General features: G+C 45.5%; 1 protein-coding gene across 1 annotated transcript in view; it reads right to left on the minus strand.

The window, feature by feature from the left end:
* Positions 1 to 14892, minus strand: part of MYLK (myosin light chain kinase) — a 264120-nt gene that overhangs the window by 125988 nt on the left and 123240 nt on the right. Inside the window, exon 3 of the mRNA XM_087439713.1 lies at positions 10698 to 10905. Coding sequence (XP_087295839.1) covers positions 10698 to 10905 — 208 coding nt within the window. The remainder of the gene's footprint in view (positions 1 to 10697; positions 10906 to 14892) is intronic.

Genomic DNA, 14892 nt, shown 5'->3' on the forward strand with positions numbered 1-14892 from the left:
TTATGCAAAAGGCATTAGACAGAGCTTCAACAAATACACTGATGTGTATAGTAAAAGCTTGAATAAAATATGAGCCTCAAGAGAAAGGCAAAGGGCTTCAGAGATGGGAGAGAGGACATGTCGCAGAGTCTGTTGAAGGTTGTAAGTTTCAGTTTAAAGGCAACAGTAGATCACTGGAGGATTCCAAGAGGAGTGATAAAATCCCAACTGAATTTTTTTAAAAGATATTTTGAACAACAAGGTGGAGATTAGAGTGGGGTACAGTGGAACTGGAGAGACTAGTTGGGAATTTGTCCAACAGGAAAGAGATGATGGCAGCCAGGACAGGATGGTGGCAGTGGGGACAAATGAGAACTGCACGGGAGATGGCACAGCAGGATGTGATGACTGACTGGGGAATGGGAGGGGAGGGAACACTTGAGGATGACTGAGGTGGCCTGGCTGCCCTCCTTCCCAAGGACATGTGGGTTGTCACCTGTCAAGATTTCAGCTGTGTCTTCCTTCCCGGGGCCACGAAAGTCCTAACCATAAATGTTAATGGTCCTCTGCCAGGGGCTGCCTGTTATTGTATGAACAGGGATCTCATCTTATACAAACTGTTCATTCGACAGTCCCTACTCAGGCAGGGGGCTTTGGAGTTCACTGTTACAGTCCACTCTGGCTGGAATGTACACATGTACATTATTTTTATGCTGGGACACTCAATAACAAGTACGGCCTTCCACAGAGGCTGAGGAGGTCATCCCGGGGAGCCAAGTAGACATTTCAGGAGTTCTGTTTGAGGCTCCAGGAAATTGACGCACTGAAGAATCAACTCTTCCTCAGGTGACTGAAATAAAATATCCACCGCTGAGAAGACAAACTATTTCCTGGTCATTCATGGATAAGGCAGTCATATATCCTACCCAACGAGTTCAGAGGAATAGTGACACGAAGTTTTGTTTTGGAGGGGGGAATAGTTCAATAAATTGTGACCAGTGATCTCTCGATTGTCTTAAACAAGTACTCTAAAGAGAAACTGAGATACTCTGCAGAGAGAAAATAACTTATTTCCTTTAGAATCTTCTTTCAGAGGCCAAGACTCCCAGACAGCCCAGCTCACTTCTCTAGAGCCACTTCCCATCGTGATTCTCCAAACAACACTAAACCAAGTAGCAGGTATTCCCTTTAGTATTTAAGTCATAAGGACTGATTTTGTATCAATTTATCAGGAAGGAAACAAAGAAAAATTTACATCCTGTTTGAGCCACTCCCCCCTTCTGATGCAGCAGCAGTCATCTGGCTGCCGTCTGCAGTACAGGTGTCTGATCAGAAGCCACCAATGGGCAAGTGCAGTGTATGGGAATGCCATCTTAAGCATGGTTTTGGAGAAATTTATTGTACTAATAAGCAACCCATTTTTGTTGGGGATCATGCACAATAATGGTGTATCAGAGACTAATGGAACACATGAAAAAACTGTGATCAGAATACTTTAATAAACCCATGCGCTCTGAAAAATAAAGGTAAAGTTAAAAAGATTCATGATGCAAAAGTAACCACATAGCATGTCCTTATGGCTGTGGCTAAGGGAAACAGTTTATCCAGAGAGCTACATGCAGTATGAAAACGGAAAAGCAAGCTTAATGGGCAGAATCCAGTCCGCTCATACTCTGGAATGGATTGACTCTAAAAACTGCCTGGCCTTCTGCTTCAGACCTTCTACAGTTTCCTCCCAACCTGTTCTTTAGTTTTATTTTCCACTACTCTCTGCTACTACCTGTCTACTCACCCCACCCTCCACCCCAAGCCCTAACTCTCTCCACTTTCCTCCCACCCCTATCATCTGTATCACAGTCTGCTCTCCAAATCTGACTTGTTCCTCCAGAACTAGCCCAAATCCCTCCTCCAAGAAGACATCACAGACCATTTCAGCCTCCAGAGGTCTTGTCCTCCTCTGGTTTACAGAGCTGATGTGCCGATCGTTTGGCAAATAAACCCATGCTGCCTTATGACTGGAGTTGTGCTTTTAATTAGCTTTTAATGTGTCTAGGTCTTATTTGACCAAGCGAGTTCTTGCAGAAAGGATCTGACAAAGTAGTTTGTCTCCTGCACAGAACCAAACAAAGTCAGCACTTCTTAAACACATCCTTATGTTGAATCTTAATTGTAATATAATAATGAAATATGAGGTCAAGAAAGTCAGTCTCTTGAGGGTAATAACCAAGTCTTGTTGCTCTTCGAGCCCAGGACAAAGTTAGCACGTTGGTGCTAACTTTGGTAAATGAAGTGACACTGGAACTATGAGCAACTGGGAAAGGGCTGAGGGTGGAGATGGGAGAAGGAGGTGGAGGAACAAGAGATGGGAAGAAAAGATGGCAGCACCAACGGTAAAAATCAGAGCTGGGCCAGCCAGGGTGCTGGTGTATATTTTGGAGGGAAAAAGAGGTAAAGGCAAAGTGGAAGGTGAAAATAAAGGAGGGAAGGGAGTCAAGGTGAAGGGGATTTGGCAATCATCCTTCAAGAACAGAATGAGGACAAGTAATTTGTCATCTACCTCTTCTGTCCAGCAAATAAGTGAGGCTTCTGCCAAGGCAGGCTTGACAGAACTATTGCACAGCAAAGAGACTAGTGAGGCAAAAAGAATAATTTTCACCTCTATCATATTTATACTGTTAACTGTGACAAGACAGAAAAGGGTAAAAACTCAGAGCATTTTAAGATTCTGACTGGATTAAAACAAAATAGGGCACGTGCCCCTAAAAAAAGAAGGGTCATCTGAGAGTGTTACAGATTGAGAAGAGTTATAAAGCATATAAATGGGAAATATAATTACAGGTCTGTAAGAAGGTAGGCGAGTTACAGAAAAGAAGATAGTCCAAAAGAAATAAGAGAACAAAAAACAAAAGGAGAATCATGACAGACTGTCTTGAGGAATACAATAACTTAAAACTCGGCCGATATAAATAGACATGGGCTCAAAATACATACGTCATCAATCCAATCCAATGTGAAAATAAAAGGGACCTAAAAAAATCTGTCCCTTAAAAATGGTAATGGTAAAAAAGATTGCACAGGAGCATCTCCTATGAATTCAAAACCACCCAAGAATGCTGGTGACAGTGGCATCAATGTAGCTGGACTAGTGGTCACTAGGGCCACTCTTCTCCCTTAAATCCCACAACATGGGGTCACTCTCCCTTCTGCTGCCACATTCTAGGCAGCCTGCCACCTGGTCCTCTCTCTCTTACATGGTCAGGGAGTCTTGGTTTGCATGACAGTGGTTTCATGGGGTACAGAGAGCAGAAGCTGCAGTATTGAGCAATGGCTGGGGGCGGGGAGGTGATGGGCAGGAGGCCAACCTTCTGGAAGAAGAGAGCCAGGCAGACAGCATGAGCCCAGGCCTTGCTTTGAACAGAGGCAACTAAAAAGCAAAGCAAAGACCAACAGCTCTTGGCATCCCACTGGGCCAATGATGCAGTCAACGGAAGAGCAGAAGAAAATCCATATCTTTCTGGGATAAAGGAACAAAAGCCAAACAAGAGAAATGGAGGTGAGGGACAGAGGTAAGCTACTTTCTATCATTTCACTGGCCAACATGCTGTTAAAAGATCCAGCACACTGATCCCTCTCGTTTGGATCTGGGAAATGCTTTCTACATGGAAACAACTGTTTCTCAGCCAATTTCCAGGAAATCGATGCTTAAAGAGAGGAGATCAATGGCAACTCCCTCCACTTCAGTGAGATTCTTTGCCTAAATCAAACCATGTCATTTTCCTCCCTGACACCCTCCAATGTCTTCCCATCACCAGGATCTAAAGGCCCTACGTGGTCCCATTCCTGCCTGCCTCTCGAGACATATCTTCACTCCCCTTTCCCTCACTCTGCTCTGGCTCCACCAACTTTCTTGCTGTTTCTCATCCTAAAATATGTCTACAAAAGACCCCACAACTCTTTGTCTGGGGGCTTATTTCTGGTCTCAGGAGCAGACTCAGGTCACACTTCGGGCAAGCCAAGGTGATGGAGAGTTAACGCCTCAGGAAGAAGCCCTCAAGTAATGACAGATGTGGAAATGGTGGATAAACACTCCAGCCCCTTGTCCCTCACTTAACTTTGAGTTCCTAGGGCCAGTCTTTTCCCTTAAATCCCATGACAGAGGGTCACTCTCCCTTCTGCTGTCACATTCTAGGCAGTCTGACACCTGGCCCTCTCTCTCACACATAGTCAGGGGGCACTTAATTCTACTACAAAGTTATATTTACTACTTATTTATAGTCTCTCTTTCCCAGTAGAAGGTACACGCAAAGGGACCCTGTCTGAGTTGCTCTGCTCTATGTCCAGTGCCTGACACAGAAAGGAGCAGAGAGGTGAAGGGAGCAACGGATGGAGGGATTCACTCTTTGCTTGTGGGAGGCATTCTAGGATGAGAGGACACGTCTTCACTTTTTAACAGAGACCAAAGTGGACAGCTGAAGAACCCATCACCTACAGGAGGAGGTGTAGGTGGGGAAAGAACTCCAGAGGAATGGAGGCAGAAGAGGAGGAATGTGCATGAAGGACATGCTACCTAATAGAGAAGAGAGAGTGATGGCTAAGGCTGGATTCAGAAAGGAGGGGGAAACTAGGTTTTTGCCCCTCCTATTTATTTATTTCAAAGAAAACTCCCCAAGAGGAGGGAGCCCCTGGCCAAATCTATTCCCCAGTGAGTATATATTCATTATTTTTAAAGTTATTTAAAAAAAACCTGTTCATTGCATTCTTATGCAGTGGTTAATGGCTTGGAATTTATTTTTCAGAAATGAAAATAAGTTTTTCCACTTCCTCTGAAACTGTTGCTCTCGCTACTCCTCTTCCCCTAGAATAATCCTCTATTTCTCAACATCCCCTTTAAAGCTTTACTCACTACCCAGTGCACCAGACACGTCAATCATGGCTAGGATAACCATGTAAATTATTATCCAAACTGGGACTCTTGAAAGAGGCTCTATTTATAATTACATTGGCAGAGCAGGCATAAATTGGGATACATGGTCACCCTAATGACACCTGCTGTGACCACGGGCCTGCAGAAGGACAACCACCTGGCAGCCATGTTATATGTTCACTATCCCACCCCGTATCACTGCAGACTAGACCCCCAGGTGGTGGCACCTGTCCTAAGGATGACCAATCCCAATCTTGCCAGCAACACAGAGTAAGGGCTGAATGCGAGTTAGCTATGATTATATTATACCTGGTTCTCTACACATCCTTTCTTGGCTTTGTTGCTGCTTTCTCACAATTTGTGTGCACATGTTCCCATTCTGCCTTTCCAGTCCATATCATGTACCCACTGCTAACTCTTACAGCATCTCTGTTACTTAGTTGATATTCCTAGTAGACAGCTCAAAAACAAGAGATGCGTTAATCAGATTCCATGAAGGAATTCAGGAATATTATAATCAAGTATTTAGTAGGTGTGATGGTTAATTCTTTATTTTTAATTTTTTTTTTGTGAGGAAGATCAGCCCTGAGCTAACATCCGTGCAAATCGTTCTCTTTTTTGCTGAGGAAGACTGGCCTTGGGCTAACATCCATGCCCTTCTTCCTCCACTTTATATGGGATACCGCCACAGCATGGGCCAACAAGCGGTGCATCGGTGTGCACCCGGGATCCGAACCCGGGCCACCAGCAGCGGAGCACATGCACTTCACCGCTACGCCACGGGGCCGGCCCCTGTGATGGTTAATTCTGTGTGTCAATTTGACTGAGGCACAAGGTACCTAGATATTTGGTCCAACATTATTCTGGGTGTTTCTGTGAGGGTGTTTTTGGATGAGATTAACATTTAAATCGAAAGACTGAGTAAAGCAGGTCACCCTCCCTAATGTGGGTGGGCCTCATCCAATCGGTTGAAGACCTGACTAAAACAAAAAGCCTGACCCTCCCTCAAATAAAGGGGAATTCCTCCTGCATGACTGCCTTCAAGCTGAGACGTAGGTTCTTTCCCCTGCCTTTGACTCAGACTGAAACATCAACTCTTCCTGGGTCTTGAGCCTTCCAGCCTTTGGACTTAGACCACACCATCAGCTCTCTTGAGTCTCCAGCTTGCTGACTGCAGATCTTGGGACTTGTCAGCTTTCATAATCATGTGAGCCAATTCCTTGTAATGAATTCTCTCTATACGTATAATCTATTGTTCTGTTTCTGAGAACCCTAACACAGCAGGTATAAGCGCTAGCCCACTGGTTCTCAAAGTATTGGTCCCAGTATGCAGCAGTATCAGCATCACTAGGAAACTTATTAGAAATGAAGATTCCTGAGCCCATCCCAGACCTGCTAAATCAGAAACTCCGGGGCAGGGCCTAGCAGACTGTGGTTTCAGAAGCCCTCCAGGTGATTGTGATGCCTGCTCACATCTGAGAACTACTATTCTAGGCTAAATCTGTATCACACCTGTAACTGAATTCTTCTTTGCTCCTCACAGTGTGCTCTGTGGACCAGTGGCCTGAGCATCACCTGGGGGCTGGTTATAACTGCTGACCCTTGGGCCCCACTCCAGACCTACAGAATCAGAATCTGCATTTTAACAAGATTCCTCAGGTGACCTGTGTGCCTCTCCCTGTGTTTGCATTAAACAATCTCGTAAGATGACTATGAGAATCCTGAGACCTGGATCTCCTCTGGGCCTGCCAGTTTGACTTTCCTGGGCTCCTGAGCTCATGTCCTTAAAATTAACCCTCTATTACTTGAAATGACTGAAGTGACCCTCTGGTTCGTGAAACACACCGGGCCTTCTCAGACAGACCACAAGTCTGGGGCACATCTGTCATTTCAGCCCCACCCCTCACTCCACCCCATACCCCTGGCTCATCCTGTGTATGTGCTGGCCCAGGACTACTCATAACCTTGTTCACACATGTGGGTTCTCTCCTTTTTTCTGGGTAAGCCTTGTTTATCCCTATTCAAATGGGAGCTTCTAGAGCTCTGCTGTCCAATACGGTAGGCATTAGCCACACGTGGTCACTGAAGTCTTGAAATAAGGCTAGACTGAACTGAGATGTGCTGTAAGTGTAAAATATACCCCAAATGTTGAAGAATGTAAAATACCTCATTAATAATTTTTATATTGATTATATCTTGAAACAATAGTATCTTGGATATACTGGGTTAAGTAAAATATTTTATTAAAATTGATTTCACCTGTTTTTTTAACATGGCTACTAGATAACTTAAGATTACATATATGGCTCATATTATATTTCTACGGACAGTGCTGTGCTAGAAACCAGGCCTGGGGCCCCTCCAGTGGAGAGAAAGCCCCCGGAGGGCGAGCACCAAGTCTCCTCCCTGCTCTGCACCAAGCATCTCTGACTGACCTCTGAGCCCTCTAGGGGTGGGGGAGTGTCCAGCTGGCTACAGAGAGCTTTTCCAGGGCTCAGACAAGGGTCGCATCCTGCTGCACAAGGTCATGAATGGTCCTGTCGTTGGGGTGCTTCTTGTCATGGAGGATGTGGCATGTTTCTTGGCCCTGGTTACCAAACTGGAAATCAGATGAGGAAGCTTTCTCCACTACTCTCCATGCAAGGATTTTCCTCTGGAAGTAGTTCTCAGGATGAGAATCCCAGGTTCAAACATGACAAGGCCGCCATTTACTGGGTGCCTACTCTTTGCCAGTGCTGCGCGGATCCTTACCCAACCCCTTGGGGCAGCCATCAGCTCCAGTTTACAGAAGAGGAAATAAGGCTCTGAAAGGTGAATTTCCTCATAGTTAGAAATTGGTGAAGCTGAAATCCAAGACGGTTTGACAACACTGCCTTCTAAACTTGACCACTAGGGGGTCAAAAGGCTCCACACAGGAATTACACTCTTAATTCCAGGACCTCTGCTCTTCCCAAGTAAGAAGCATAAGTAAGAAGCACAGCACAGAAAGTTGGCAAGAAGGCAGGTGGGCTGCTAGATCATCTTTTTAAGAGTTTGGGCTAGCCTGGCACCGTCAACAACTTATCCACGGCAGAAGGGACCAGAGTGGATCCTTCCAGGCCTATGGTCTATGGGGTGGTCCCAAACCACACATCAGCTGCAACTGGGCTTTGATGCAGAAGCATCATTCCCCTATAGCTCTCCTGTCTTGTCTCCTGCCCTTGCCCCAAGTACCATGACCTACTAAACTTTTTCCTGCTTAGTTGAGACATCAGATCTAACTTCCTCAACAATGGGAATCGAGAAAAAGGTTGCATAGTACTGGGGTTTTATATACCTCCCCGCACTCCTAACCCACTCTGTTCCTTTAAAATGGATCATAGAAAATTAGGGCTAGCCCAGGCTGTCGAGACCACTGAATTCAAACCCTTCTTTCTGCAGAAACAGAGGTTCAGAGGTTTAAAGTCACACATCTGATGGCAAAAGTTGGGACCAGGACCTTAGACCTCTGACTCATAATTCTCCATTTCCCCAGCTCCAAGCAGAAAATCAGAAAAGGGGTGTTATAGGCTGAATTTTTGTGTCCCCACCCAAATGCATATGTTGAAGCCCTAACCCCCAGTGTGACTGTATTTGGAGACAGGGCCTATGAGGAGGTGATAAAGTTTAAATGAGGTCACAAGGATGGGGCCTTAACCAACAGGGCAGTGCCCTTTTAAGAAGAGGAAGAGATACTGGAGTGCACTCTCTCCCACCCTCCCTCCTTGTCTCTCTGTCTCTCTGTCTCTCTGTCTCTCTCTGCCATAATGTGAGGACACAGCGAAAAGTGGGTATCTGCAAGCCAGAAAGAGAGCCTTCACCAGAAACCAAATTCTGCTGGACTTTGATCTTGGACTTCCAGCCTCCAGAACTGTGAGAAAATAAATTTCTGTTGTTTAAGCCATGCAGTCTGTGGTATTTAGTTATGGCAGCCTGAGCTGACTAATACAAGGGGATAAAGTAATTTTTATTTGGGAGCCTCAATTCAAAGTTTGAGCATTGAAAAGTGCATAATGTAGGGGAAAGCATAGCACCAGAATTGGCAGAGATGAGGGCCATCCAGAGACTCTGACTGGGGGCCCCATTCCATCTGGTATGCTCTAGCCCACAGGCACTTGAAGGTCATTAAAATGAGTGACTTACTCAGTTAAAGAATTTGGCGAAAGCATCTAAACTATGCATATTCGGTTTTGTGAAACAGCCTGTCTGTCCTTCCATGATGTAAAGAAATAGGGAAAACATTGGCCCAGGTGCACCTCGCCCCCTTCCGGAACCTTCCCTGGCTATCTTAATCCTCATACACAGTGTCCCCTGAAAACCAGGTTGGGAGGACTGTCTTCTGAGACAGGAGGAAGTGAGTCTGACCTCCTGGTTTATAAGCTCTTAGAAAGGCCTGGAAGGGTTGAGGGAACCTTGTCATACTTCTGAGAGTCTGATAAAACCCCATGTCCTTTCAGACATCGGGCCTTTAAGCAGCAGCCAGTGGCCTGAACTGGAGATATCCTCATCAGTGGAGCAGCTTCAGCATGCGGGGGATACACTAGCAGCAAAAGAAACAATTTACTTACAGTCAAATATTTCTCCTGGAAGTTTTCAAGTTAATAAAATTAATAGAATTTTTTTTTAAAATCCTTTATTTTTTATTTATTTTTCTGTGAGGAAGATCAGCCTTGAGCTAACATCCGGTGCCGATCCTCCTCCTTTTTGCCAAGGAAGATCGGCCCTGAGCTGATCTGTACCCATCTTCCTCTACTTTATATGGGACGCCGCCACAGCATGGCGTGACAAGCAGTGCACCGGTGTGCGCCCGGGATCTGAACCCGCGAACCCTGGGCTGCCGAAGCGGAGCGCATGCACTTAACCGCTTGCGCCACCAGGCCAGCCCCTAGAATTTTTTTAAGTACAAAGAAAAAAAAAAGGACAAAATAACTAATCAGTTTTGACACATTTGGTGTGTTTATCTTGTATATATTTTTCTGAGTTTTACAAAATTTTTCCTAATGGGTATGTATTTATAATGATGATGATAAACACTGTTCATTCATTCTCCAAATATTTCAGTATCTATCATGTGCCAGGAAGTTTTCTAGATGCTGGAGATACGGCAGTAAACAACATAAAGTCCCTCTCCTCCTACAGCTTCCATTTAATTGTGGGGGAAGGAGGAGATCATAAAACGTGATGCAGTGACGAGCCCTTGAAGAAAAAATTTGGGTGGAGTGAGAGGATGGAGAGTCATGAGGATGGGGTGGTCACAAAGGGTTCTCAAAGGAGGGGACGTTTAAGCAGAGATCTGAAGGGAGTGAGGGGCTGGGTCAGGTGAAGGGCTGCGGAAAGAGCTCTTCCTTTAGACAGGGAACAGCAGGAGAAGGCCCTGAGACTTTGCTGAAAAAAGAGCAGAGGGCCAGTGTGACCACAGTGGAGCGAGCAGGCGAGGAGTGGTAGGAGATGGGTCTGGAGAGCCAGGCGGGGGCCAGACAGGGCAAGACTTGTAAGGCTATGATAAGGAGTCTGGTCTCCGTCTCAATAAGGGGAAGCCATGGGAAGGCTGGAGCAGGAAAGGAGGTGATTGCAGTTTGACAAATATTGTCTGCTGGGATCCCTCCCTTTTTCGCAGGGACCATCTCTCCCATCAGATTAAAAGGTCTGGAGTTCAGGGATGGGTGTGCTTTCTCTTGTGGGCTCCTCTCCCAAGAGAGGGCTGAAGCAGGAGCTGCAGGCCTCGGGGAAACTGATGGCTCATCTCCCACCAGGGCTCTCGCCTCCTGGGACTCACCTTCTACCGTCAACTCCACTGTCACCTGGCGGGCACCACTACCATTGGTGGCTTCACAGGTATACTTTCCCTTGTCCTCCTCACGGACAGCATGAATCACAAGGCTGAAAGTCCCCCGGATACCACAATCCAGCAGGAAGCGGCCGCCACTGGTGATGGGTTGCCCATTTCTGTGCCACGTCACTTGGGGCTCTGGGTAACCCCGGACCTTTAAGGAAAAGAAGAAAGGATGAGAGCTTATATTTAAGGAGAACTTCCTATGTGCCAGGTATTGTTCTGAGTGTTTCACATGTGTTAACTCATTTAATTCTCATAACATCCCGTGAAGTAAATACCACATTCATTTCCATTTTAGAGATGAGGAAATTGAGGCACAGAGAGTTTTGGTAGATTTCCTGAAGCCTTGAAGGTAGAAAGTGGCAGAGTCAGGCATCCTAGCTCCAGAGCCCACTACACACGTGACTCTGAAGCCTGGTTGCATATTAGAATTACCAGGAGGAGGTTTAAAAAATACTAGCGCCCAGACCCTACATTGGACCAATTAAATCAGAGGTAGGGACTGAGCATGGGGATTCTAGACCAGTGCTTCCCACTCTAACATGCAAATGAATCACTTGTTAAAATGCAGAGTCTGCTTCTATAGTTCTTAGGTGGGGCCTGAGATTCTGCAGTTGTGACAAGCTCTCAGATGATGCTGATGTTGCTGGTCCCTAGAACTCACCTTGAGTAGCAAGGTTCTAGACCTAAGCTGCCAGGTATGGCAGCCACTAACCACACCTGGCAATGGAGCACTTGAAATGTGGCTAGTCTTAATTGAGTTGCACTGTAAGTGTAAATCATACATTGGGTTTTGAAGACTTAGTATAAAAAAAAGAATATAAAATACCTTGATAATTTAAAAATATTGATTACATGTTGAAAAGATACTATTTTTGACATGGGTTAAATAAAATATATTGTTAAAATTAATTTCACCTGTTTCTTTTTAAGTTTTTAATGTGGCTATTAGAAAAGTTACAACTACCTATGTACCTTGCTTGAAGTTTTTATCCAGCATTGCGGCTCTAGACAGCTCTTTCTTGGATGATAGTTAGCAACTAACATCTGTTGAGTGCTAAGTGTTAAACACTTTTCTAAGTACCTGATGCATCTGAGCCTGCTAGCAACTTGTTCAGAGAGAAGATATTTCCCAAAAGAGGGGAAAATGCAGAGAGAGAGAAATTCTAAGAAAATAAATCACCTTGAATGTCAGAGAAAGAAAGTTCCCCAAGGGCCCTCAAGCCCCCAAAACTCAACAGGCCCTTCAGAATGGCCTCCTCTTTGGAGGAGCAGGGCTCAGGCTGACCCATCAACACACAGGCTGGGACCCAGAACTGGGGGATTTTAACACTGGAAAATGCACAGAAGACATCACAGAAGCCTCCTGAGAAAGAAGTTGTTTGTGTTACACAATGGTGGTGGCAACAACTTTTATCCATGTATCTACTCCAAGACAAGAGAGGATGAAGCATAACCAAAATTTGCTGCATGACCCCAGGTTGCATTTACAAAGAAAGCCTTCAGTGACCTACAGCAATAATCCTCCTCACACCCCCTGCACTGTCAGAGAGGATGCTACATCAGCATGTGGGAGAAAGGTGGAAATGAAGTAGCATGTGCATGCGCCTGGGCATCCAAACACTTCTAATTCCCTGAGCATCCTAAGGGAAGAAAGACCTGTGTACACGCGGCAGGAGTCGTCCTTGGACTGTGCCCTCTTTCCTCCCAGGTGTCCAGCCCCAACTCATCCTTAGACCCATTTCTCAATAGCCAGGATGCAGATGTCTTCCTGGGGAAGGAAGCCTTGAATCACAGAGAAAATCCCCAAAGTGGACAATCCCCTCTTAGGTTATTCCACAGTCTCCCCGCTCAGTGCCAGTTCAGGAATCTCACAAGGCCTGCCTCCCCATCTCACTACTCTGTAGACAGACTTCGATGAAAAAGAAACAAAAGCAAATCAAAACCCCGATTCAATATTCCCCATCTTATTTACAATTTCTGGAAACAAAAAAATTCCTTTCCTATCAAAATTTACACTCTACCCATGACAGAGATTGACTACCCCTGAGGGAATGCTTAGATTCTGAAGTCACTCCCCCCACAAGCAGGACAATACTGTCTGAAGACCCTGCAGCCTCACTGAGCACACGGGTCCTCTCTCAGGCTGCTGTGTTGGAGGGGACCATGTTCATTTGGACAGATAAGCTCTCACATCTCCTATAACATGAAACAAAGTATTGACAGTGGTTGTCTCTGGGTCTCCTTTTCCTTAACTATTATTTTCTGATATTTCTGCAAACAACATGCCTGGCCTTTGTAAAATAGAAAAAAATTTCTAATAAAAAATTTGTTCCTTTTATATTAGTGTGTCTGTATAACGAATGTATAGCACAAACATTCATTAGTTTATTGAGGCCCTTAGGGTACTTAAATCTGGCAATGGAAATAAAAGTGCTATACAAATAAACATTACGCATGTTTGAAGGTGACCAATGTCATGTCCCCATATAAAAGCACATCATCTTGTGGCCCTATCTTGGCACAAAGGGTCACGCAAAGGAACATCAGACAACAATTACTCTGTCCAAGCAATATTCTTTTCTGTTACAGCATGTTTTCAGGAAGCAACTAAGGAAAGAAACTCTTTCCTACAGAAGGAAGCCCCTTGGGAGTCTGGTCATGCAGTGAATTTGCAAATCATCAGTATCTTCTCCTCCATCCTGTTAGGCAGGGGGAGCCTGACCTCCAGAAGGTGATCAGGCAGCCTTCTGTCAGCTTCAGAGAAGGCAGTGCAGAGCACTGGAGCTGGGAGGAGATAATCATTAACTGCACCAAAGGCATCGTTAGCATTCCATTAGCAAGTCCTCTGGCCCCCTGTGCAGCGTCAACCCCGGTGGCCCATCAGGCCCTGAGGCATCAATGATTAACTATGGGCATTGCAAGTGTTCCAAACCTTGGATCCTTCTTTCTCTTTCAATTTTCCTCTAATTCTCTACATACATACATATAACTCCCTCCCCCAAATTCACCTCTGAAACACCCTGTCAAAATAAATATCCAGGGGTTTTTAATATGCTGAAACTGGTACCTCTTACAAAGTTGCAGTTTGCAGTGGGACTTTGGTAGCACCTCGCATCTGAAGCAGAGGCAGGAATTTCCGTGACCTTGCTCAGTTCCAAGGTTTGCATGATCTGCAGCTCCCATTCTTGCCCTCTCAATATGGGAAAAACTTGTTTAACCACTACCTAACATTACCTAAAAACTATTCAACTTCAAGTAAACCAGTTTTTACTGTCTTCCCACTATCCTGGGCTCCTAGGGAGGAAGGAAGAGAAGCCTTGGTTCATGTCCTTGGGATGCATGACAAAGCCCTGCCCTGCCCTCCCCGGGTGCCTTATGTGCCTTCATCACAGGCCTTCAGCCAAGAAGCCTCGGGCGGGGATTTTTGCAGCCAGGCCCAAGACCACAGTAAATACCTATTGATACTTTAGTTTTCAGAGGGCCCCCACATACAGAATCTTATTTGATTCTTGCAACACTATGAGGGAGGTGTCTTGGGTTGGGTGCCCCAGAAGCAGAACCTGACATAGGGATTCAGGGAACCCTATCTGCGAACCCTCAGCCAACACTCAGGGCAGCTGGGAATGGGTGTACTGGCCTGCTGAAGGGGTCTGGGTGGGGCCCAACAGTGACTGTGACAGCACACAAAGCCAACCATATTATTAAGCCCAGAGAGCTGGGGAGATAGGCCTGGAGAAGTGGATGACTGGCCAGTGATCTCACAGGGCAGATTAAGTGGCAGATCTGGGACCACAGTTTTGGTCTCTGAGTTGAGTGATTGTCTCTCTGTGCCTCATTGTAAATTCATGTTTTTGCTGAGACAAATACTATAGAACCCAAAGCATTAATAAGTGCCTATCTCTAACAGACGCTACATCTCTTTCAGGTTAAAGCCATATCTGCTCCCCACTTTGGGAAAAAATCAAAGGGTTCACAAAAGATATGGCTGCGCCATAAGCAAGTCTTGAGCTGTTCCCTCGGAGTAACAGTAGGACAGTGCTATAGACTGAATGTTTGTGTCCCTCCAAAATCCATGTGTTGACACCTAACCACCAATGTGATGGTAGTAGGAGGTGCTTAGGTCATGAGGGTGGAG

The sequence above is a fragment of the Ceratotherium simum genome, chromosome 15 (genome assembly GCF_057802395.1).
Source record: "Ceratotherium simum simum isolate JZ-2026a chromosome 15, ASM5780239v1, whole genome shotgun sequence".
Taxonomy (NCBI): domain Eukaryota; kingdom Metazoa; phylum Chordata; class Mammalia; order Perissodactyla; family Rhinocerotidae; genus Ceratotherium; species Ceratotherium simum.